Source organism: Elephas maximus, chromosome 16 (genome assembly GCF_024166365.1).
Source record: "Elephas maximus indicus isolate mEleMax1 chromosome 16, mEleMax1 primary haplotype, whole genome shotgun sequence".
NCBI classification, from domain to species: domain Eukaryota; kingdom Metazoa; phylum Chordata; class Mammalia; order Proboscidea; family Elephantidae; genus Elephas; species Elephas maximus.
In genome coordinates this window covers 8,944,331-8,967,605 of record NC_064834.1, presented here as the reverse complement: position 1 = coordinate 8,967,605, position 23,275 = coordinate 8,944,331, and the positions used below count along the sequence as shown (strand labels likewise).

Sequence of the window (23,275 nt, the reverse complement as noted above, 5' to 3'; positions counted from 1 at the left end):
GCCCCGTGGCAGAGCTGGTGGTGACAGGCTGCAGGACCAGAGCCTGTTCTGAGGGGATTGAGAGGAGGCTGTCTTCAGGGGGTTGGAGGAGGCCTGGACGGTGGAGAGGAGCTGAGAGAGTTGTCCTGCACTGAAGGGAGACTTGGCCTGCATGCTCCCTGATCCTAACCCCCACTTGTCCATTACTTCCTTAATAAACCACTTAACTGTCAGTATGGTCTGTGAGTTCTGTGTGGCCATTGCAACAAATTCTTGAACCCAGCAGAGAAGTAGAGGGTGCCGTGGGAGGGATGGCAGGTTGCAGAGCTGGTACAAAAGTTGGGGAGTGGAGGAGGTCTGTCTGATTGCTGCCTCATAGGAATCAGCCTTGGGCTGACCTTAATTTGCATTATCCCAGTGAAGTTAGACAGGTATTGACAATACTGACGCTGCTGCTATCCCCACTATTTTATAGCACCTTGCGGTTTTGAACTTCGGTCTCAGTTCTGGCCCTCATTCCCTGTGGTGCTTTATGACTCCATACTTTCCAGGAGCACAGGATTTATTTTATAATTAGCAAAATCACATTGCATTGTGCTTTGTTTTATTGTTGTTAACTGAGGTCAAGTCAGCGCCCAGCTCATGATGTCCACATGCACAGCTGACCAAAACACCACCTGGTCCTGCACCATCCCCATGATCGGTTGTGGATCGGTCTGTTATGATCCATAGGGTTTTTTTTTTTTTAATGGTTGTTATAGTTTTTTTTTTATAGTTGTTAGGTGCTGTCAAGTTGATTCTAACTCATAGTGACCCTATATGACCAGTAGAACTACCCCATAGGGATTCCAGGAGCAGATTGCCAGGCCTTTTCTCCTGCGGAGGGGCTGGTGGGTTCGGACTGCCAAGTGCTTAACCATTGTACCACCGGGGATCCTTGATGCATATGGTTTTCATTGGCTGATTTTTGGAAGTAGGCTGCCAGACCTTTCTTCCTAGTCTGTCTTCATCTGGAAGGTCTGCTGGAACCTGTTTGGCATCATAGCAACACACAAGCCTCCACGGACAGAGGGGTGGTGGCTGTGCATGAAGTGAGCTGGCAAGGAATCGAAATGGAGTCTCCGGCGTGGAAGGTGAGAATTTTACCACTGAACCACCACTGCCCACCGCCCCCCTTTGTTTTGGGTAAGTGGACTAAAACAATATTTTGGTAAATGTAGACATTAAAAAAAACAGTTGTGTTTGTTTTTTGTTTAAAAAATTGTTTTTTGTTTAGACATTTAAAAGTCACTATTCTGTTTTTTTTTTTTTTTTTTTGGCGTTCTGGCTTTGGTAATTCTTCATTTTTCACTCTTCTCAGAACTTCAAGAAACAAAAGTATCCTGAGATTATCTTCATCTCATGAGGCTTTGGACCCAGCCAGTATCTAAAAAAGAAGGCAAAAATGTCCAAATCCCCGGATTTAGAGGCTTTCCATGTTCGAAGCCCTTTCTCATTCATTACTCATGCAATGCTCTCAACAGCTCCGAGTTATTCTGTTATTGTTATTCTGTCACTGGGATGTGCAACCAGGTTGCACAGGTTGCAGGTACCCGCAGGACTGGTCCTTTACCACCATTGTCCATTCTGATTGGTCAGGGCCCGTGCTGTTTTAATCCTTAAAAACAAGACAAAACAAACAAACAAAAAAAGCCAGTTGCTGTCAAGTCAATTCTGACTCATGGCAAAACCTCGTGTGTGTCAGAGCAGACCTGTGATCCACAGGGTTTTCAGTGGCTGATTTTTCAGACGTAGATTGCCAGGCCTTTCTTCCGAGGCACCTCTTGGTGAACCTGAACCCCTAACCTTTTGTTTAGCAGTCGATTGCATCAACCACTTACACCACCCAGGGAGGGACTCAGTTCTGATCCTTACCTGGTTAAGCACTCCTGGTCATCCCCATTTTACACATGAGAAGACTTAGACAGCTGAGAGGATGTGCCTGAGGACACACGGTTACACCCAGCACCCCTGACTCTGAGAACCCCTGAGCTGCTTCCTCCGCCCAACCTGCCCCTCATTAAAGAAAAAAAAAAAAGATTTTTTTTTTTCTTTGCCCCTCATTAAAACAGCAGGTTAAATCATGCTGGCTTTAAAGATCTCATTACAATGCCTGGGTTTCTTTTCTTTTTACCACCTTGGAAGCTGCTGTAAAAATATTAAAACCAATTGCCATCATCTTTTAGACTGCTGCGTTTCTGAGATGTAGCTTTCAAATGAATGGAAATAATCAGAAACTCCCTCCCCGTTCCATTCCATGGGGGCATTTCAGATTTATACAGTATTTTTGAAAGCTCTTATAATAGGGCATATGCACTTAGGGCATTAATGAAGTCAGCTCGGTGCTTGCTGGTCTCATTTCATGGAGCTAATTGTTAAGTGTTTTGCATACTTACAATTGAACTAAATTATTCCAAGCTAGCTGGTTTCAGGAAGTGTTAATTATATTTCAGTAAAGGAAAATCAAGGCTAAAAAATCATCCACTTAGAGCTTATCTATTTATGAACATCTCATTCTGGAGATCTCAAACATATATTTTAATGCCATGTGAATACTGAGATTAATATTTCTTCACCAAAGAAACCTTTATTCCTCCTTTGAATAGGACACCCCATCCCATCCTTCTAGTTTATTCAGCCGCCTAGTCTGGAAGTTGAAAGAAGCCTTCCTTTGTATTTCTGGCGCCTTGAATCTTTAAGTTGGATGCCAAGAACAGCATTAGTTCCATTCATCTCGAGACCAACTGGCCTTCAGTAAATGATATTAAGTAATTAATTTATAGGTCCCACACAGGCCATTCAGGATGAAACGCTCCCTTGCTTCTGGGGTTCTTCTCCGAGGAAGTCATTTGGACAGGAGTTTGCATCTGGGTCTTAGGTTGGAGGAATTGAGTGGCCCGGGGCTACCACTCAGTTCTCAGAGCTGGGTTGAGGGTGGTGAGGAGTGGGCGGAACAGAAAGGAGAAGGTTTGGGGGGGCCTATGACACATACGTTGTCCTTTCATACGTTTCTCTTCCTCCCCATCGAATCAGGAGCTCTGAATGAACACCCAACTAGAAATTCTCTTTGAGTTTCTTTTGGATTTGTTGTTCAATTTTCCTTCTATTTGTTTTTTTTCCTTTTATTTTCCTTGTTGTAAAAAATATATATCACACATATTTGCCAATTCAACTTTTTTCACGTGTACAATTCAGTTATACCAATTACATTATGTTGTGCAACTGTTACAGCACCCGGGAAGCTGGGCCTTGTTCAGTGTGCTCAGACTTGCCGATAATCTGGACACTGACTGGTCTTTGAGAAATAGAAAATAACTTAATTGCAACATGCAGAGCAAGGATCCGGGAGGAAATTCCTCAGGTTTGATCCCTGAGCTTTGGGGAAGCATGGCTTTTATGGGATTTGGGCAGCAAGATGGCAGCCATGCAGGTGTACTGGGAATTCTAGAAGAAGACCAGGAAACAGGAGGTGAAGTCCTTGTTGAACCTCTCCCTTCGGAATAGGGTCCGGGTGATGATTTTCCTTCTAGTTCATCCCACCTGTTGTTGCATCCACTGTTGAGGTCAATTAGTGGTCACAGGTGGCCCTTCTGCACATGCGGGGTGGGCCAACTCTGGCTTGGGCTAAAGACTAATGGAAATATACTAGCATTATGTAGGGTCAGGTTACATAACCACCACCAGTATCCATTGCCAAATTTTCCATCACCATAAACGGAAACTCAGTGCTTCCTCAACATTGACTCAATGCGATATCACTCGATTACAAAGAGAAACGGAGTCCTGGTAATGCTATAGCATGGATGAACTTGAAAATGTTACTCTGAGTGAAGGAAGTCAGCCATGAGATGACAAATATTGTATAATCTCGTGGAATACCTACTATGGGCAATGTGGTTACCCTTCTTTTTTAAACTTTCTGCTCTTTCACTCACACATGCACACATTCACTCATTCAGCACAAAGTTATTGAGCTTTGGAAGGCTCGTTTCACATGACCACTGGGGCCAGGGGCTGGGCGTGGAGAGTTGAGGATGGCAGAGCCCCCTACTCAAGGAGTGCTCATAATGCGTAAGCAGCCCAGCGCATCAGAACCTGGAGAGCTTGTTGAAACACAGGGCTGAGCTCCTGCAATTTCTGATGCACCAGGTCTGGAGAGGGCTGACGTCTGCGTGTCTGACAGGTCCCCAGCTGATACTGAAGCTCTCGTTCAGGAATCACACTTTGAGAACTACTGCCATAGCCTCATGGGATTCAGAAGGTTACATCCTGACACTGGATTTGTATTTAAATTTGTTTTGGCGGATGGATATGGGGGAGGCACTTTTTTCCCATAAATTTTTTTTCCCATTAAAACCCACTTTATCTCATAAATAATGAATAGAGAATAACCAATATGTGTTGAGATGTGAATATTGAGTGGCTTGCTAGGTTCACCAAGCAGCCTAATGACTACACCTGCACATCTGACTTGCAGAATGAGATTCACTCCCAAACTTCTGCAAAATGACAAATTACTCCTCTTCAGAGGCCTCCAGGGATGCTGGCATATATGTAGGACCTTGGGTGAAATTAATATTTAAAAAAGAAGTAATGTGAATGTCATCTCAGTGTGAAATCTGCAGATGCCCAGGCCTGCCCAAGTGTATATAGCCCTGTGCTTGACCTGGGCACTCGCTGAGTGTCTTAGTTATCTAGTACTGCTATAACAGAAATACCACAAGTGGATGACTTTAACAAACAGAAGTTTATGCTCGAACAGTCTGGGATGCTAGAAGTCCAAATTCAGGGTGCCAAGTCCAGGCAAAGGCTCTCTCTCTGTCGGCTCTGGAGGAAGGTCCTTGTCATCAACCTTCCCCTGGCCTAGGAGTTTCTCAGCACAAGGACCCCTGGTCCGAACAACACACTCTGCTCCTGGCATTACTTTCTTGGTAGTATGAGGTCCCCCTGTCTCTCTGCTTGCTTCTTTTATATCTCAAAAGAGATTGGCTTAAGACACAACCTAGCCTTGTAGATTTGAGTCCTGCCTCATTAACGTAGCTGCCTCTAATCCTGCCTCATTAACATCATAGAGGTAAGATTTATTTAAAACACATAGGAAAACACATCCGATGACAAAGTGGTGGACAATCACTCGATACTGGGAATGATGGCCTGGCCAAGTTGACACACATTTTTGGGGACACAATTCAATCCATAACACTGAAGAAGGAGGAACCAACTTGGAGAGAAGGGAAGGGGATCAGCGAATGTCCCAGTGAAGGAGGTAAGGTGATAGTTTCCTTGGCGCTTTAAGGATGGGTAGGAGTTTTCTAGGAGTGGAGTGGAGGTGGCGTGGAGAACATTTTGGACAGAGAGACAGTCTTTGCAAGGCACAGAGGTGAGAAAATACAAGGCTTGTTCAAACGGCATGGAGGGATGTAGGCTACATATCTGTGTGTAGGGGGAGAGGGAGAGAGGATAGTGGGATGTGAAGCAGGATGGCAAAACCTTGACAGTTAGGCTTAAGAGTTAGACTCTATAAAATATGGGTTGTTGTAGGGAAAAAAAATCACAAAGTTTAGTAAAGCAAAAGGAAAGTTTTATTCTGCATATATCCAAAAAGACAAAAGTTGAGACGCGGACAAACATGCTGCCAGAGCTAATGTCTGCCCAAGTCCAAGGAAATACTACAGAGTAAGCAAGAATGGGAAAATGGATAAGCAGGTGTCACAGCCATGTCTGCCCGAGTCCGAGGAAGGTTACAGAGTCATCGGTATGTGTTAACATTACACATGGGCAAAACCACTGAACGATTCGCCTTTTCACAGATTGGCTAAAACTGTGATCCTACGTTTTAAAGTGTCTTAATGATCACTGGTACAGGTTTCAGTAACGACAGCTGGGAGGGTCTTCGTCGGTCCAACAAATTTCTATTCACTAAATGCTAATAGAAAATGATAAGAGTGGAGATTCTTTTGTGTCCTGGCTTACGTGAAAGGTTCCCTAAAGATATTTGCCATATTCTATCTATTGTCTTTATCTCAAGGCCTGGTTGATGTGTCCCTGGAAGCTCTTGTGAGGCCAACTCCAGCTGGGTCACACTCTCCTTGCTCAAGGACAGGGAATAATGATTCCAATATTATTCCCTACATCATTCCCTCCTTTTGATCGGAGATTGGAGATAACACATCAATGATCAATACCTGGACTTAGTCGAGCTCCTAGATGGTGACCATGGCAAGTTCTTTAAGCCCACGGTGCTAGTTTTCCACCGGATACCATCTGGTTCTACACCAGGATCTTAAGAGTGATGTTCTCATCAACCGCATTGCCAAAGTGAGCAGACTTTCGATGTACATCAACATTTTAGCTCGAGGCCTTCTTTTGCCTTTTAAGTGTGTAAGACAATAGAGGAAAAATTTTATTATGTCTACTTTTTTTTTTTGTTTACTACTATCAGGATGTAGACTAAGAATATTACTTGTAGTAATGCTAATAAATGTGGTGTTTGTAAGGGTGTTACAGTAAGTAACCCAGTAGCCTGCTATCCAATGTTATGTATATCCTGTTCTGCTTCTCCTGTGTTTTTCATCTAAATGTAACAAGAGGTATTTGTTACAGCAGACTACACTTTTCTTTGACCAATAAAATCCAAGGCTTTTTATTATCTCATGTCACCTTGGCTTAGTGAGGTCAGAGATCACTTTTGTGTTTCCATCCCACTAGCAACTTTCTTATTTGCCCCATAGTGATTGATAAATTTCTTAAAGATTTCTCTAATTTAAATATACCGTAAGTAGGAATTAAAGTTACCAACCATACCCTGAGTGTTGGAGCAATGGGCTTTCTTCTGACTCTCATTTTACAAAGGGTAACAAATTAACGTTATCTTTCTAATATTTACTATGAATATCTAAAGATAACGCTAAAGTTCCCAATGTACATTGCCCTTGCATTCGCCAGGAATCTAAATAAGAGATTGTCCACATAAATTCACTATCAGTTGGAAAGGGATCATCTAAACTAGTATAGTTGGCTCTACCACACAAAAACATATATCCATAGAGCACACCAAGTTTGTCTAGAGAAAACAGGCATAGAAAAATTTACATGTGACAAACAAGTTTCTATTAAAGAATACATGATTAGCGAAGTAATACCGGATGGACTTCTCTTGTTGGAGGTTTCCAGTTAATTTGCTTAAAACGTACGAAGTGTTCTTCCCAAGGGCAAGCTGCTCCTCTTTGGTTTACCTCTTAACAGTCAAGAGTCACTTTCTCAAAAGCAGTAGAATCTAAGACAAAATGGAGTATGAGCCATGAGGTCAATCTCCTCTGAGAACCTGATTTCTTTGAGATGCATAATTTTCTGTATAGCAAGAGGGTGAGAGTTTGATTACAAACATTAGACAGGTATTTCATACAACATTGTCTTGAAGACTGATTAAGCCGATTACTGATGTACCGTAAACATAACTCTATTTACTGATTTACCCTAAACATAACAGCTAAGTCCAATCTTTGGAGTCAGTTTCTCAAAACAGACTGAATTCTTCAAAAAAAAAAAAAGCACAATGCCCAGAGCAAAATGGTCTTGCAAGTTTATCCGAACAATTGTTTGACTCAAAGTGGTTTCAGAAGATCAGTTTTTTTCCCTCAAACCTCAAGGTTTAAAAGGACACTCAAAGATGATGGCCTGTGTAGGTTGCTCCAACCTCTATGAAGGCCAGAAATCTGGATTCCAGGAGAATTATACACTCTCTCATGGTTCCCTTCTTTGGATCTGGTTATAGAATCTTTAATCAAAAATGTTCAACAATTGGTAATTGGGCATCATCTGGTTTTTAAGATCTCAGGCACCATACAGCAAATCAGGTGGTAGAATGGAAACACACACAATAGTACTAGGCTGATTATCTGAAGTAACCAATCAAACCCTGACTCTGAGGTCTTTGAACCAAGGGAACAAATCTTGTGAGGTGTTTATGTTTAAGGAGCATCAGTAACTGCTTTTCACGTACCTCAGCAACACCTACGTTCTGCAAAACCTCAGATTGCATACTAATTTAAACATAGCAACATTTATGTATTAAGGCACAAACAATTCCTTGTGAGAATTAATAGGAAATCTAATGCTATTCTAATTTGTAAAATCATAGCTCAAAATTCAGATACTTCTTTCGTTATGATGTTTACAACTTTGCTAAGTTTACCAACAGGAAATTCTAATTCAAGAGTTAAAATAACTAAACCCATGAGAAAAGAGGAAAATGGTTTCTTATATCCAGAAAGTAGGACCTTAAAGCATTTCTTGTTTCCAGAAAGAAAGACCTTAAAACATCAGCGGGATTCTCACATAAAACCCACAGTGTCCTTTACTTTACTCAGTCTCATGTAGTTAACTTCTGGATTGGCTGCGGTCGGCCACACCATCAGCTTCTGCACACCAGAACCAAACAAACCCACTGCCGTCAAGTCCATTCCGACTCATAGCGACCCTATAGGACAGAGCAGAACTGCCCCATAGAGTTTCCAAGGAGCACCTGGCGGATTTGAACTGCCGACCTCTTGGTTAGCAGCCGTAGCACTTACCCACTACGTCACCAGGGTTTCCAGGTTCTGCATAGAGTTCTGGAAATCTTGATTGAGTCTAGTCACAGTCTTTTTTGCAAGTTCGATATAGTCCATCTTTTTTGTTGAGATATTCTGGTCAAATGTTTTCAGAAAATAAGCAAAGTAAAAACTTATCTGCAGATGACAAAACTTAATATGGCCATGATTTTAAACAATACTCTTAAATAGCGAACGAACTGATAGAAATTAATTATAAGCATAACGTAAAGGTGAAATAAAATCAGTTAAAAAAAACTTTACATAAAAATATTTTTAAATGCAACCATATTTTAAAAGAAATTCAGATGTAACACATAATCTTGAGACATAATACTGTAGTCAGGATATACTAAGAATACACCAAAATTATTAAGTCTCTAAATACCTGAATAGTAATAGAAATAACTTCATAGGTAATTTGAATTATCCAGTCAAATTGCTGGCCTTGGTGATGCTAGATTTAAAAATATAAAGTCTGAACCAAGTTAACAATAAAGAAATAATAATAAAATTATGACATAATATTGTGCATTTACTGTCTAATATTAGGCAAAAACATAAACAAAAATACTAATACAGGTAACTCTTTAGGTAAACTGCAGTTTAGGTCCAGATTCGGGCATTTGAAACATTAAAGAGGTAATTCTATTTTCAAAGAGTTCTGGATCACCATAAGCCACAAATTTGGACCTTTTTGGGAACTCAGAGAAAACCGGGAAAACAGTGCTCTGTTTTGCCAGGTTTGCAGGGGGAGCTGGCAGGTCCTGACCTGTTTTGCCAAATTCTCAGGGGGAGGTAGCAGCTCCTGACCTGTGTTATGAAATTTGAAGGGAGAAGTGGTAGTTCTGTACCTTTTTTATGAGATAGTTTCTCAATGAAGAATCAGAAAGTTAAAATTAAAACCATCAGTAGCTTTAAAGTCATTTCCAATTGAAAGAACTAGTATATTTAAGGTCTAAAATAAGAGAATAGGTCTCTAGCCAGCAGGATGAGCTAAGATCAAAAAAAGGAAACCAAAAGCTTGAACCTTAAAGCTTAATATCTTTGATAAATGAGCTTGGATTTTCCCCCCAGCTACTGAGACACTGTTTAGGGGTTCATTACCAGAAGTAATTTGGAATTTCAGTGACCATTTTGGGAAAATGACCTTTCATTTGTGTTGTCCTTTCTTTCTCTTTGGAGAACTTAAGCTTGATGCTCAGGTTTTGTCAAAAAGTCTAATATTCCTCCCTCTGAAGCTCTGGCAAGTTAATAAGTATTATCTAGAACCTGTTTTTTCTGTTGAATTGAGTCGATCTTACCAAAAATTGCTATATACACTTTAAGAAAATAGGATTTCCCTATCCTTGTTTTGTGCGGTATCATTTAGTGCGTTTCTGTGATCTTTCTGCCTGCTTCTGTTCTAAGAGCTTGCTTCTGGTCTGCAGCATTTTGTCTAAGTTTCTCTCTTGTATCACATTAAAGGCAATGGCTAAGAATTGTTGGTTTTTTTAAGGTTGTCTTAAAACCTCAGTTCTTTCCTCGTTCAGAAAACCTGCGTCTTGTGTCCATCTTATGATTTAGGCTTTTAGTAGCTACTTCGAGAAACTTTGACATAAATTGGTCTACTTAAAAAGTACACCAAGGGTCAGCCCAATTGGACTGGACTAAAAGCAAAGAGGTTTCCGGGATAAAATGAATGCTTCAAAGGTCAGCAGAGCAGGGGCGGGGGTCTGGGGAACATGGTTTGAGGGGACTTCTAAGTCAATTGGCAAAATAATTCTATTATGAAAACATTCTGCACCCCACCTTGAAATGTGGCGTCTGGGGTCCTAAATGCTAACAAGCGGCCATCTAAGATGCATCAATTGGTCTCAACCCACCTGGAGCAAGGGAAAATGAAGAACACCAAGGTCACACGACAACTAAGAACCCAAGAGACAGAAAGGGCCACGTGAACCAGAGACCTACATCATCCTGAGACCAGAAGAACTCTTAGCCAAACGATCAAGCAAAAATCTAAGAGTCTCCTTAATCAACCAACCAGCTTTTCAAACAAATATGCGGAATGAAGCTTAAGAAAACATGAGAAAGAAAACAAAAAAGAGTAAGCGAAGGCTTGTTTTCCGACAGCACTCACCCTGTCGGAGTTGAAGGGACATGGGAATGGGAAGGCAGGGGTCCAGAAAATAGGACTTTTCTTTTTGTTAGCTTCTGCTCCACAGTCCAGGTCTCCTCGAGTTCGACTGGATTCGTAGCTTCAGAAATCCTTGACGACTACGTCATTAAGTGTTGTAGGGGAAGAAACATCACAGAGTTTAGTAAAGCGAAAAGAACGTTTTATTTGGCATATATTCAAAAAGACAAAAGTTGAGAAGTGGACAAGCATGTTGCCAAAGCTAATGTCTGCCCAAGTCTGAGGAAATATTAGAGTAAGCAAGAATGGGAAAATGGACAAGCACATTTCACGGCCACCGGCCCGTGTACGGTAATGCTATTCAGCTGTATGCATCCCCTCCCTAATTGAATCAGCTTTGCTCTTCCCTGAAGCATGCTGGGGGTGAACTCAGGATGGACTCAGGCTAAGGTACAAGGCCGGGAGTGGCATGACTGGGCCAGAGGCCAAAACTGAGGAATGCCTTAGCAACAAGAAGGAAAACATCTGGGCCTGGATGTGAAGTCCCTGGGAACACTGACTGCCCAAGGACATGGGAGAAATCAATGAGCCTTGGTCCCAGCTGGAATGGTATATAAGCTTGGGTCCCTTGCTAGGTGGTTGTGGAAAATACTCCAGCCAACTGCCACTGGAGAGCAGCTGCTTGCCTGTGTCAGTAAGTTTCCCTGAATAAACTCATGAATCTGGAAAGGGCTACGTGTCAGTTCTTTGGATTATCTGCAAGGACGCACAGTGAGGGTCTTTCCTTGCTGGGGCTCTCCCCCGAAAGCCCGAGTCCAAGGAACATTACAGAATAAACAAGAATGGGAAAACGGACAAGCATGCTGCCACAGCCATGTCTGCCCGGGTCCAAGGAAGGTTACAGAGTCATCAGTATGTATTAACATTACAAATGGGCAAAACCATTGGAAGCTTCACCTTTTCACAGATTGGCTAGAAACTGTGACTCGACATTTTGAATTGTCTTTCTTAATGATCATTGGTACAGGTTTCAGTAATGATAGCCAGGAGGGTCTCCATTGGTCTAACAAATTTCTATTCACTAAATGTTGATAGAAAATCAAAAAACCAAACCAAACCCAGTGCCGTTGAGTCGATTCCGACTCATAGCGACCCTATAGGACAGAGTAGAACTGCCCCATAGAGTTTCCAAGGAGTGCCTGGCGGATTTGAACTGCCGACACTTTGGTTAGCAGCTGTAGCACTTAACCACTATGCCACCAAGGTTTCCAAAGATAGAAAATAAGAGTGGAAATTCTTTTGTGTTCTGGCTTATGTGAAAGGTTCCCTAAAAGACACTTTCCAAGATTATTCTGTCTACTGTCTTTATCTCAGAGCCCAGTTGATGTGTCCTTGTGAGTCCTTGTGAGCTCTTGTGAGCCCAACTCCAGCTGTGTCACACTGTCCATGCTCAAGAACAGGGAATAATGATTCCGGTATTATTTCCTACATCAGGGTGATAGAGGATCATTTGATATTTCATAGTGGGGGAGGGGGCAGAGAGTCAAGAACGGCTGTTGGGTCAAGGTGGCATTAGAGAAGAATCCAGGCAGGGCAGGGAGACCAAATGGTAGTAAAAAATTCAGTTCCTCAGTGGTACTAGTCTTATTTCAAGGGTTCAGTTGCCACATGTAGCTAATGCCTACCATTAGTGGAAATACAGAACATTCTATCATTGCAGAAAGTTCTGTTGGACTGTACAGCTCTAGATGGGGACCACGGAGTCTGAGCGGGTATGTCTCCTTGGGCCCACGGACTCCTCGCTTCAGGGAGAGACAGGAGTGGCCAGAGGAGGATCAGAATAAACCAGTTGCCATCGAGTCAATTCCGACTGATAGAGACCCTATAAGACAGAGTAAAACTGCCCCATAGAGTTTCCCCAGAGCATCCGGTGGATTCGACCTGCTGACCTTTTGGTTAGCAGCCGTAGCACTTAACCACTATGCCACTGGATCAGACTGGAGCCGTCTAAAAGACTAATTACCCAAATTCAGGACAGTATGTGAGTAGAGTTGCTACCCGACTTAAAGTGCTCCAACAGAAAGTTAGAACCAGGAGAGTAGCCAGAGAATGTGCAGTCAGAGAGGGATGAGAAAATATTGTTTGAGTCCCAGAAGCTAAGAAGGAGACAGTTTCAATAAGTAGGAAGCCATTCATAGCCAGGCAAGAGTGGGGGTGGGCATATGACTCAAGCTGGACCAGCTGTTCTTTGGGGAATTTGAATTGAGACACAGAGACTGAGTCCATTAATTTTGGGAGCTGAGGTGGAAGATCATTCAGGGGGTGGGGCCTGAGGCTGCCATGGTTGGGTGGCTACGGAGACAGTGTGCAGGAAGATGAGAAGCCTGTCTATTGGGAAAGAAGAATAAAGCAGATATGTAGACAGAAAGGAAGACAAGAGGCCCGAGACCCTGAAAGAGATGGATGGAAGCAGAGTAGGGGCCTGATCACCTTTCCTGTGACACTAAGACAGGGAACAGAGGGACCCCCAAATCTGGAATTCACATAAACAAATTAAAGTAACTAAGTAACAGGAAATGGGCCAGGGCACAGAAACAAAGCCATTCCCCAGAACAATGGGGCAGGGTATCAGAAAACAGCTCGGAAACTTCCTTAAAATTGTACTTCAGAAGCAGCCAGATGAAACCAGCCGCAGGGACATGGGCAGAACATCCACCTGTGACCGCTGTGTGACCTTCCACCGCGGACAATGAGGGGCTGCAGCCGCAGCTGGGGAATCGAACTTGGGGAACAGATGTAGGTGTGACACCCCATAATAAGTCTTGCTACAGATCCCAGGCGCCTCCAGGACGGGAGCTGTCTTAAACGGGAGCTGTCTTAAAGCCATCTTAAAAAGCTGCTGTGTGTACACCTTAGTTAAACTATCCCTGCCCAAAATGGGCCACTTGCCAGAAAACCCCATCTATGACTCTGAATAAACATGAACCTTTTACCCACTCCATAACTTAAAAAAACCCATGCAAGTCCTTTGTTCTGGGAGATGGGGGTAAGTGTTGCCTAGGCCCTCCTTGTCTCTGCTTGCAAGCTTCTTTAGTACAGCTTTGTTCATGTGGAAAATTCTCTGTGCCTCACCTGTTCATTCTTGACCAGCGAGAGGCAAGGACCTTATTTAATTAAAGGTGTCAAGGTGCCGGTAACAACACTTTGGTATCTTCACAACAATGCTACCCAAAACTAGTTTGCATAGATTTCTGTTTCTTGCAACCCAATGAGTTCTGAGCATATTGACTGCCACCACCTGGCATAGGACACATTTAACACGTACTAAATTTTAAATGCTCTGTCAAAGCTTGTCATATTGTTGACGTGATATGGGACTAGGAAAGTGGACAAGATTGAGAGAAGCAGAGGGAAAGGTAGTGACAGAGGGTTGCCTTTCCATTCTTCCTCCCACCCTTGAATACAGATGGCAGTACTGGGGACTAGCCACTGAAAGACAGTCCCTCCTCCCCTCATCCTTTGGCACCTCCTGCTTTCCAGAAGCTACATGTGTGGCTGGCGCTGTTTCTGATGTCTTCCATTGCACCTCCACGCTCTCAAATCAATTCAGGTGGCAGAGTAGAGACAATTAAAATGCATAAACCACAGGTAGTGAGTGAAATCCCAAGGCTTAATTTGCTCAGTAGAGCGTTAATCTGTGTGATGTCATAGGCCTTCTTCAGCAAAGGGGCACTTTGGAGGGGAGGGACACCCCCTCCTGTGTTTTTCTGTAAATGCTCTAATTAGTCCCACTGGGCTGGTGGGCAGGGTGTGGCTCCACCCTCACTGAATACTCTGAAAAGGGCAGAGTCAGCTATTTGGCCCAACCTCTCCTCCTCTGTGCCCAGGTGAGGCTCCGCACTCCCCCACCCCCAACTGGCAGAGAGCTGGCCCTCCTTCTCCAGCCAGCCCTCCCTGAGCTCCACGCTCCCTTTCTGGGCTGCCCCCAGGGCAAGCCAGGGAAGGAGCAGTAATGTGCAGATCCAAGCGGCCCCAGAACTTGCCACTTCCCTGGCCTTGTAATTAGAGTCCTTCCCAGCTAGGAGGTGGAGTGAATCAGCATCCAGTTAATCGTTAAGGCAGTGGCCACCTGTCCAGCCACCCACCCTGCCCTTAAGGCAGCTCAGAGAGCAGGAGAGAGAATTTTCTAACTACAAGGCTGCAAAACCAAGGCTCTGTGGTGCTTGGTGCGGGAGATTTGGGTTCTAATTTAGTTCTTTCTCCAACGGCAGCTTGGCAAGTCACTTTGTCTTAAGGGAACTTGGTTTCCTGCTGGAGAACCACTAAGATTCGGCGTTGCAAGTCAGAGTAGTCACTTTGCAGCTGGGGACCCTGCAGCCCAGCGAGGCTTAAATGGCTTGTCCAGAGAGCTAGGCAGTGGCAGAACAGTGGAAGCCATTTAATGTAAAGGCTAAGAATTCTGGCTTTGGAGCCAGATAGATCTGGATTCAAGTCCTTGCTCTGTGTGTAGTGGCTGGATGGCCTTAGGCAAGTTACCTAGCCTCTCTGAGCTTGTCTCCTTATTATTAAAATAAGGTGTCAAAATATTTTTACTACTTTTGGAGAAAATTCAAGCAAAAAATACTTATATTAAAGGGTTGCCTGGTGTATATAGTGTTTAGCACAGTGCTTGCAAATAGCCAACTCTTAACAAATGATGGTTTTTATTATTGTTGTTAATAGTACTGAAAACAATAAAAAAATTCCCTCAGGTGTCCAGATCCCAGTCTTTTCCTCTCCCTTGGCCTCTATCAGCCTCACCTGACAGTAACAAATACCTCACCTGTGGGTTGTGGTAATGAGATGGGGGAGTGGACGTCACAGCTTTGGAAAGGACAGAGTGGTGCCGAGGTGTAAGGGATGATTATTACCAACAAGGAAGTCAAGGCCCCCAAGCCCCCAGGGATGGCTCGCTGGGCCCGACGACATGGGACAGAAAGTTCAGGGCAAAGATTGCTCTTGACTTCAGAGGACTCTGTGGCATTGGGGTGAGTGCTAAAAAAACTAAAACCTCTTGCTCTCAAGTCGATTCCAACTCATAGTGACCCTATAGGATGGAGTGGCACTGCCCCATAGGGTTCCAAGTCTGTAATCTTTACGGAAGGAGACTGCTACATCTTTCTCCCGTGGAGTGGCTGGTGGGTTTGAACTGCTGGCTTTTCGGTTAGCAGCTGAGTGCTTAACCACTGTGCCACTAGGGCTCCCGTCAACACTTACCGGGGCGACTTAGTCCAAGTTGATTGTTGCAGACAGTAGAAATGGACTCTGACAGCTTTAAGCCATAAAGGAATTTGTTGAAAGTGAGTGTGGTAGCTCAGAGCGTCAGCAGGAAAGCTGGACACAGGACCATGGTCTGGACCGGGACATAGGGAAGGCGTGGATGGCACTCATGCTACTCCAGTCCTCATTTGGTGTGAGGCTGGGGCTGTGCTGGATGACCTCGAGCCTGAGCACTGTCACTCCTTCTAGGAGGTGCCCTCTCCTGATCCTGCCTCTCTGTATCACTTACAAAGTCCTGGGAATCTGATTGGCTGTTTATGGGTGATGTGCCTGGGTTCTAGCTTCAAAGGCTGGGTGGGGAGGGGGTAGGAAAATATTAAACACGCATCTGGCCTGTGTCACAAAGCTCATGCGGCAGGCTGTTATGTAGTGAGGTGGCTCAGATGTGGGGCAGCCACAAAGTCATGTCTGGTGACTACCAGAGATCATGGTTCTGTTGAAGCCAGATGATGCTGCAACCTTACCTGGAGTATTTCCGGCATATTTCTGAGTTAACTGGTATGTTCATGCTTCCTGTGTGGAGGAAGGGACATGGACTCCTGGAGGTTGAGGCCCAAATCTTGAGCTGGACAATGACAGCCTACTTGGGAGCTTTGGGGAGGAGGGAGTGAGGGAGTCGGTGATGGCTGGACCTATCTCTGCCTTTGAAGGAAACTGGTCAACAAGTTCAAGCCAAGGTGTCAAGGTGCCAGTGAGCCAGTGAGCCAGAGCCAAGGTCACAGGACAGAGGCAGAGCTGGCAGTGTAGCATGTTGGGATGGCCCTGCTCTCTTTCTGGGCATAGGCTCAGTTGTGATGTGCCTCCCTTCCTGAGCCCTCTGTATGATGTGGGGTGGAGGCTGGCTGGGATGGCCCTTTTCCTGCTTGGACAGCACAGATGCTTTCCCAGAGACTTCTCCACCGCCCTTTGCCCCCTACGGGGGTGACCTCTATGCTGCGGGAGTAGCTTCTTGTCACCAGATAGCTAGGACTACTTGTGATCTATTCTGGTTGCTTCCTGGAAACATTTTAAAGCCATTAAACACTAATAAAAACCTTATCTCTGCAAAAGAAAGAAGTGGACCTGCTCTGTTCAGATCATGGGTGGGTGAGGGGGCCAGAACCCACACATTTTCCTCTGTATCACATGAAGCTACACCATGGAACCCTAAGGACAATGGTTCTCAAAGTGTGGTCCCCACAGCAGCATCACCTGGAGGGTCAGACCTGAGGACCTGCCACAGACCACTGAATTGGAGCATCTCAGGGTGGGACCTGCCACTCTGTGTTGTGTTTCAACAAGCCTTCAGGTGGGCATCAGGCCATTCAAGTCTGAGAATTTAGGATTATGAGAAGATACATTCCCTCTCTAAGAGACTCAGTTTCCCAGTCTGTGAAATGGAGAATTGGAATGACCTGTTAACTGCAAATTCAAATAACTCTGTGGAGTCAGAAAACCTGGATTTCTCACTCTGTTATCGATTAGCTGAGTGTAATGGGTAAGCTGCTAAACCTCTCGGGGACACAGTTTCTTATCTATCCAAGGAGAGGATATCAGACAGCGTTGCAGTGGTCCCCAGGGAGTGGGCTGGATGAGGTGACCCTTGTGTGTGCTGTGACGTGTGGACAAGGAGGCTCACTGCAGCTCTGCTTTTCACGGCACCAAATTGCAAACAACTATGCAGGCACAACTAGGGCACTGGCTAAATAAATCATGGTACATGTGTACTGTAGAATAGTCTGCACTGTTAAAGAGAACGAGGTAAATGTATACGTACTGATTGGGGCCAACATCTCAAATACATTAAGTGAAAAAAAGCAAGGCAGAGAGCAATATGTATAATATGCTAAAATGTGTGTAAAACATATGAACATAACTATGTATATTTCTGGCTATAGTGGAAGCCTCTTGGAAAGGATACCTTAGGGGTTAGGGCTGGAGGTGGGTGGGAATGAGACTTACTTCTCACTCTATTCCTTCTGGTGCTGTTTTAATTTTTAGAACATATATATGCACCACTTAAAAAATAAGGACAAAACTAAAATAACAAAAGCAGCAGCAATAACAACTACGAAATAAGAGTCCTAACTCTTGTGATGTTTTTCTTTTTTATAAATTTTATTAAGGTAAAATGTGTATAACAAAACATTTGCCATTTTAACCATTCTTTAAAAAATTTTTTTCTGAACAAAATCTTTGCTACTTTAATCGTTTTTACGTGGATGATTTGGTGACATCAATTACATTGACCAGGTAGTCCAGCCATCACTACTCTCTATTTCCAAAAGTTTTCCATCACCCCAAACAGAAACTCTGTACCCCTTAAGCAATGACTCCGCATCCACCCCCCACGAAGCCCCTGGAAACCACTATTAAACTTTGGTCTCTATGTATTTCTCTTTTCTAGATATTTCATGTAAGTAGGATTATATAATTATTATCTCTTTGTCTCTGACTTTTTTCACTCAGCATAATGTTTTCAAGGTTCACCCACATCATAGCATATGTCAGAACTTCATTCTCTTTATGGCCCAATAATATCTGATTGTGTGTAAGTGTGATGCAGTCAATTACTTAATATGGCCCTTCTAGCCATTTTTTTTTAGCCACAGTCTTTGTGACTACCACAAAATGATTGGGTGGGACTATGCAAATATGGTGCTTATGGCCCACTGAGGGGATTGGACAGCTTGCTAATAAAGCAAATAAGGTACACAGCATCCTTGTGTGGGGGGGGACCATGCAAATAAGGTATATGGAACCCTAATGAGGGGATTGGTCAGCTATGTCATCCTGCTAAGCTGAAAATGAGCCCTCTCAGAAGTGGAAAGGGGGGACCTCACTACCAGCAAGAGAGAAGAGCTGGGAGTGGAGCACATTCCTTGAACTCAGGACCCTGTGCTGAGAACATCCTAAGCCTGGAGACAGAGAGAGCTGTAACACAAGAGATGGTGAGAAGCAGTGGCATAGAAACAGCAGCAGCAGAGGTAGCAGGACCAAGAGACTGGCAAGAGCCGGCACAGTGGGCTTCCTGGTCCATGGAATGAGAAAGCAGAGTGGCTTCGGGCAGGGGGCTTGCTGGTGGACACATGGTGGGGCTTGACTCGCTGACCCTGGGAGCAAGAGAGATGAGCACCTTCGGGCTGAGGCTTACTGCTGGAGTAGGGTGCATCTGGGCAATTATTGGTGGAGCTAAAGGGCTTTGTAACACTTGCCTAAGCTGGGCAGAGGCCAGACCAAGGGGCCAAGGGGCTGAGAGACTGAAGCCCTAGGAGAGGCCTGCCTGGGGGCACAGCCGAGAAGGTGTTCTGGCTGAGAAGCTGTCCTGAACAAAAAACTGTATCCTGAATTGTAACCTGTTACCTCCCTAATACACCCCTGTGAGTTCTATGTGGCCATTGCAACAAATTATCAAACCCAGGAAAGAAGTAGAGAATGCTGGGAGGGATGGCTGGTGTCAGAATTGGTAAAAAGTTGGCAAGAGGTGTGTCTGACCTCCACTTCATAGGAATCAGCCTTGGGCTGATGCTAATGGTGATTCTCTCTCCCTTTTGTGAAGTTAGAAGAGGTCAGATACTTCCACCATGCCATTTTTTACAGTTGGCATCAGGAGTGGGACTGGTTGCAATGGCTCAAGACTTATGGAAGTATGGGAATTAGGGAGAGAAAGAATGAAGGGGTGTTGGAAGTGTAACTTTTGATTCTTAGATGGTTGCTTCAGTTCTTGTTAACCTGTAATGGCTAAAAGCAAGTTAAGAGATGTTATGCTGAAGCTGAGGGGAGAAAAGCCACATCTGGAGTGGCTTGAGGCAAAAACCAGGCTGGTTAAACAAGATTCACAGGGGGCCAGGGTCTTCTGGTTGCAACCAGCCAGAGGTCCAAGGCCATATGCATGTGAATGGGAAGACAATTAAGGTGTGGAGAAGGGAAGATGAAACTGGAATGTTTTAAAAAGGGTCATGTGTTTATTTGAATGTACTAGGAATGTTGAATGTTTCTCCTACCGAGTGTTATAAAACAGACTTCAATGTATGATAGAAATGAATATTGGGTATTATAGATTACAGAGACTGTGTAACTCTGCGTTCAGCCAACACTTGATTAGATATGTTAAAAAGGGAACTGAGATTTTCCTGAAAGAAACACAGGCTGTTCATCTCAATGCAGTAGTCCTCTGTATAGAGTACTGGGGGCTTAGATTGAAAACCTGAGCCACACCCAGAGCCTTCAGAGTCAGGAAATTTGAATTTCAAAAGATATGCGGACCCACTCAGAACTGCTCAGAGAGCAGGAAATTTGCATTTGAAGGAAGAACCTAAAAAAAAAAAAAAAAAATGACTGGTATGCTTTTTGAATTTCCAGCAAGTAGTTTGCCATTGGATGCATAGAGGCAGGAAAAGTCAGTACCCATCGGAAGAACCCCTTCCTGGACTGAAAGTTAAAGGGAGCCAGCAAGTTGACAGCCTGGTATGCTAACTTGAGGTGACCACCTGGGGCAATGAGATGAGTGGAAGTGGGAGGAGGCACAGCAGTGAGGAGATGGGCTGAGCTTGGACATGTTCCATTGGCACCCATTGACCTAATCTATGGAGGCTAGGGATGAGAGAGAGAGGAAGAGAGAGAGAGAGAGAGAGAGAGAAGGGGCTGGCTGGTCTGAAGTGCAGGGAGTTGTGTGGACTCCAGAGCCTTCAGGGCTGGTACCCATTGACCTAGCCAGTGGTGGCTAGGGATGTGCTGACCAGAACCCGACCACATGAAGAGGCAGATGTTTGACACTGTGAGCTAGCGTAGATTGCTGCAATTTGATGGCTTGCATTGGGCTGGACTTTGCTTATGGGTGCAGATGCTCAAAGTTCCAACCAGAACAAAAGATTCTTTAGATCAACAAACGTGCTTGTCTCCTTATAGTTCGGTTTGATAGGACAGGCAATTTAGAAACTGGCTATGTATAATGGAGGGAGATAAAGGCATGAAGTGGCTGGCTTACATGCTTTCACGAGTGTGCTTACACTCAAAATGAGGGGGACAAGGGAGGATCCCCACTGAATAGTTTCCTCTTTTCCTGAGGGGTCTGGGGAAGAGGGGGTTGGGGAAGATGCTGATATGATTATATGATTCAGCTATGAGCAATGTTGTTGAAAGGGTTAACTGTGATTGTAAAAACTGTGATCCTAGAGGCTGTAAGTATGAAAAAGTAGACTAAGAGGGAGGCACTGTAGACTGGAGTGCCTTAGCAGAACCTAAAGTCCCTTACAGGTTTTATTATGCAGATTCCTCGTGAGGCCCAGGGCAAGGGAATAATGTTCTCTCAGTTAAATTTTATCAGAGGCCAGAAAGGGTGAAGACAAGAGGACTTTTAGAGAATCTGACCAGATCAGATGGATACCTGGAGCAGAACTGAATGGCTGGTACCTGAGTAACCTCACCCTTAGGCATTGTTGCCCTACTGAAGAATTAATTGTTAATGACTGTTTTGGACTGGTGAAATGATTGGGAGGGGGCAATTGTCCTCTAAGTATGAGAGAACAATGGCTAGAAGAGCCAGGGTATGGCCTGTGGTGCAGTGAATTACTTAATATGGCCCATTTAGCCTAGTCTTTGTGACTCCCACAAAATAATTGAGTGGTTTTTTTGGGTATGCAAATAAGGTGCTTGTGGCCCACCAAGGAGATTGGACAGCTTGCTAATAATGAAATAAGGTGCATGGCACCCTTGTGGGGGGTGGGACCATGCAAATAAGGTATATGGAACTCTAGTGAGGGGATTGATCAGTTTTGCCATCCCACTAGGCTTAAAATGAGCCATTCCAGAAGCGGAAAGAGGGGACAGAGGGGACCTCACCACCACCAAGAAAGAAGAGCTAGGAATGGGGTTCATCCTTTGGACCTGGGATCCCTGCGCTGTGAAACTCCTAGACTCAGGAGAAAGAGAGAGAGAGCTGTAACGCCAGAGATGGTGAGAGACGGTAAGAAGCAGCACCAGAGAAATGGCAGCAGCAGAGGCAGCAGGACCACAAGATGGGCAGAAGATGGCACAGTGGGTTCCTAGAGCCAAAAAACTGAGCACCTTCGGGCAGGAGACTTGATGGTGGACTGGGCTGCCTCTGGGCACTTGGTGGCTGAGCTAAACAGCTTTGTAAAGAGCTTTTCCGAGCAGGGCAGAGGCTGGACTGAGGGACTGAGGGGCCGAGAGGCTGAGGACTGGGGAGAAGCCTGCCTGTGGGCACAGCCGGGAAGCTGTCCTGGCTGAGAAGCTGTTGTGACCAAAGAACTCTACCCTGAATTGCAGCAGTAGATTGACAGAGAACTGCCAGAAATTCAACCTGGATTCAGAAGAAGAACGTGGAACAAGGGATATCATTGCTGGTGTCAGCTGGATCTTGGCTGAATGCAGAGAATACCAGAAAGATGTTTACCTGTGTTTTATTGACTATGCAAAGGCGTTGGACTGCATGGATCATAGCAAATTATGGGTAACATTGTGAAGCATGGGAATTCCAGAACACTTAACTATGCTCATGCAAAGCCTGTACATAGACCAAGAGGCAGTTGTTAGAACCTAACATGGGGATACTGCGGGATTTCAAATCAAGAAGGGTGTACATTAAGGTTGTGTCCTTTCACCATACTTGTTCAATCTGTACACTGAGCACATAGTCCGAGAAGCTGGATTATATGAAGCAGAATGCTTGGCTCCGTGGAGCATCCCTTCCTTTCATCCTCCCCCCTGCGGATTACGCCTCAATGTAAAGAAAACAAAAATCCTCACAACTGGACCAATCCTCACAACATCATCATAAGTGGAGAAAATATTGAAGTTGCCAAGGATCTCATTTTACTTGGATCCACAATCAACGCCCATGGAAGCAGCAGTCAAGAAATCAAATGACATATTGCACTGGGAAAACCTGCTGCAAAAGACCTCATTAAAGTGTTAAAAATCAAAGACGTCACTTTGAAGGCTAGGGTGGCCTGACCTAAGCCATGGTATTTTCAACTGCCTCATATGCATTCGAAAGGTGGACAATGAATAAGGAAGACCAAAGAAGAATGGAAGCCTTTGAATTATGGTGTTGGCAAAGAATATTGGATATATCATGGATAGCCAGAGGAATGAACAAATCTGTCTTGGAAGAAGAATAGCCAGAATGCTCCTTAGAAGCAAGGATGGTGAGACTTCATCTTATGCACTTTGAACATGTTATCAGGAGGGACTAGTCTCTGGAGTAGGACATCATGCTTGGTAAAGT

At 44.3% G+C, this 23,275-nt stretch overlaps 1 protein-coding gene and 1 long non-coding RNA gene across 7 annotated transcripts in view; one reads left to right on the top strand and one right to left on the bottom strand.

The window, feature by feature from the left end:
* The window catches only part of RPS24 (ribosomal protein S24), a 574,280-nt gene that overhangs the window by 47,940 nt on the left and 503,065 nt on the right, over positions 1-23,275 (top strand). Inside the window, exon 5 of one of the 2 annotated variants that reach the window (XM_049855771.1) lies at positions 1,069-1,080. The exons of the other annotated variant lie outside the window; for it this stretch is intronic. Within the exon in view, the coding sequence (XP_049711728.1) occupies positions 1,069-1,074 (6 nt within the window). The 3' untranslated portion in view covers positions 1,075-1,080. Of the gene's footprint in view, positions 1-1,068; positions 1,081-23,275 lie in introns of those variants that run through there. 2 annotated transcript variants of the gene reach the window in all.
* Positions 3,581-10,893, bottom strand: LOC126059802 (uncharacterized). Of its 5 annotated transcripts, none has more exons than XR_007513497.1 (5): positions 10,401-10,882; positions 8,592-8,705; positions 7,161-7,294; positions 6,204-6,388; positions 3,581-3,649 (listed from the first exon to the last, which is right to left on the bottom strand). It is a non-coding gene; the product is annotated as an uncharacterized LOC126059802 (long non-coding RNA). The 5 variants fall into 5 exon arrangements; XR_007513499.1 differs by lacking the exon at positions 3,581-3,649 and having other exon boundaries at positions 5,550-6,388; positions 10,401-10,474; positions 10,732-10,887; XR_007513498.1 differs by lacking the exon at positions 3,581-3,649 and having other exon boundaries at positions 5,550-6,388; positions 7,161-7,368; positions 10,401-10,893.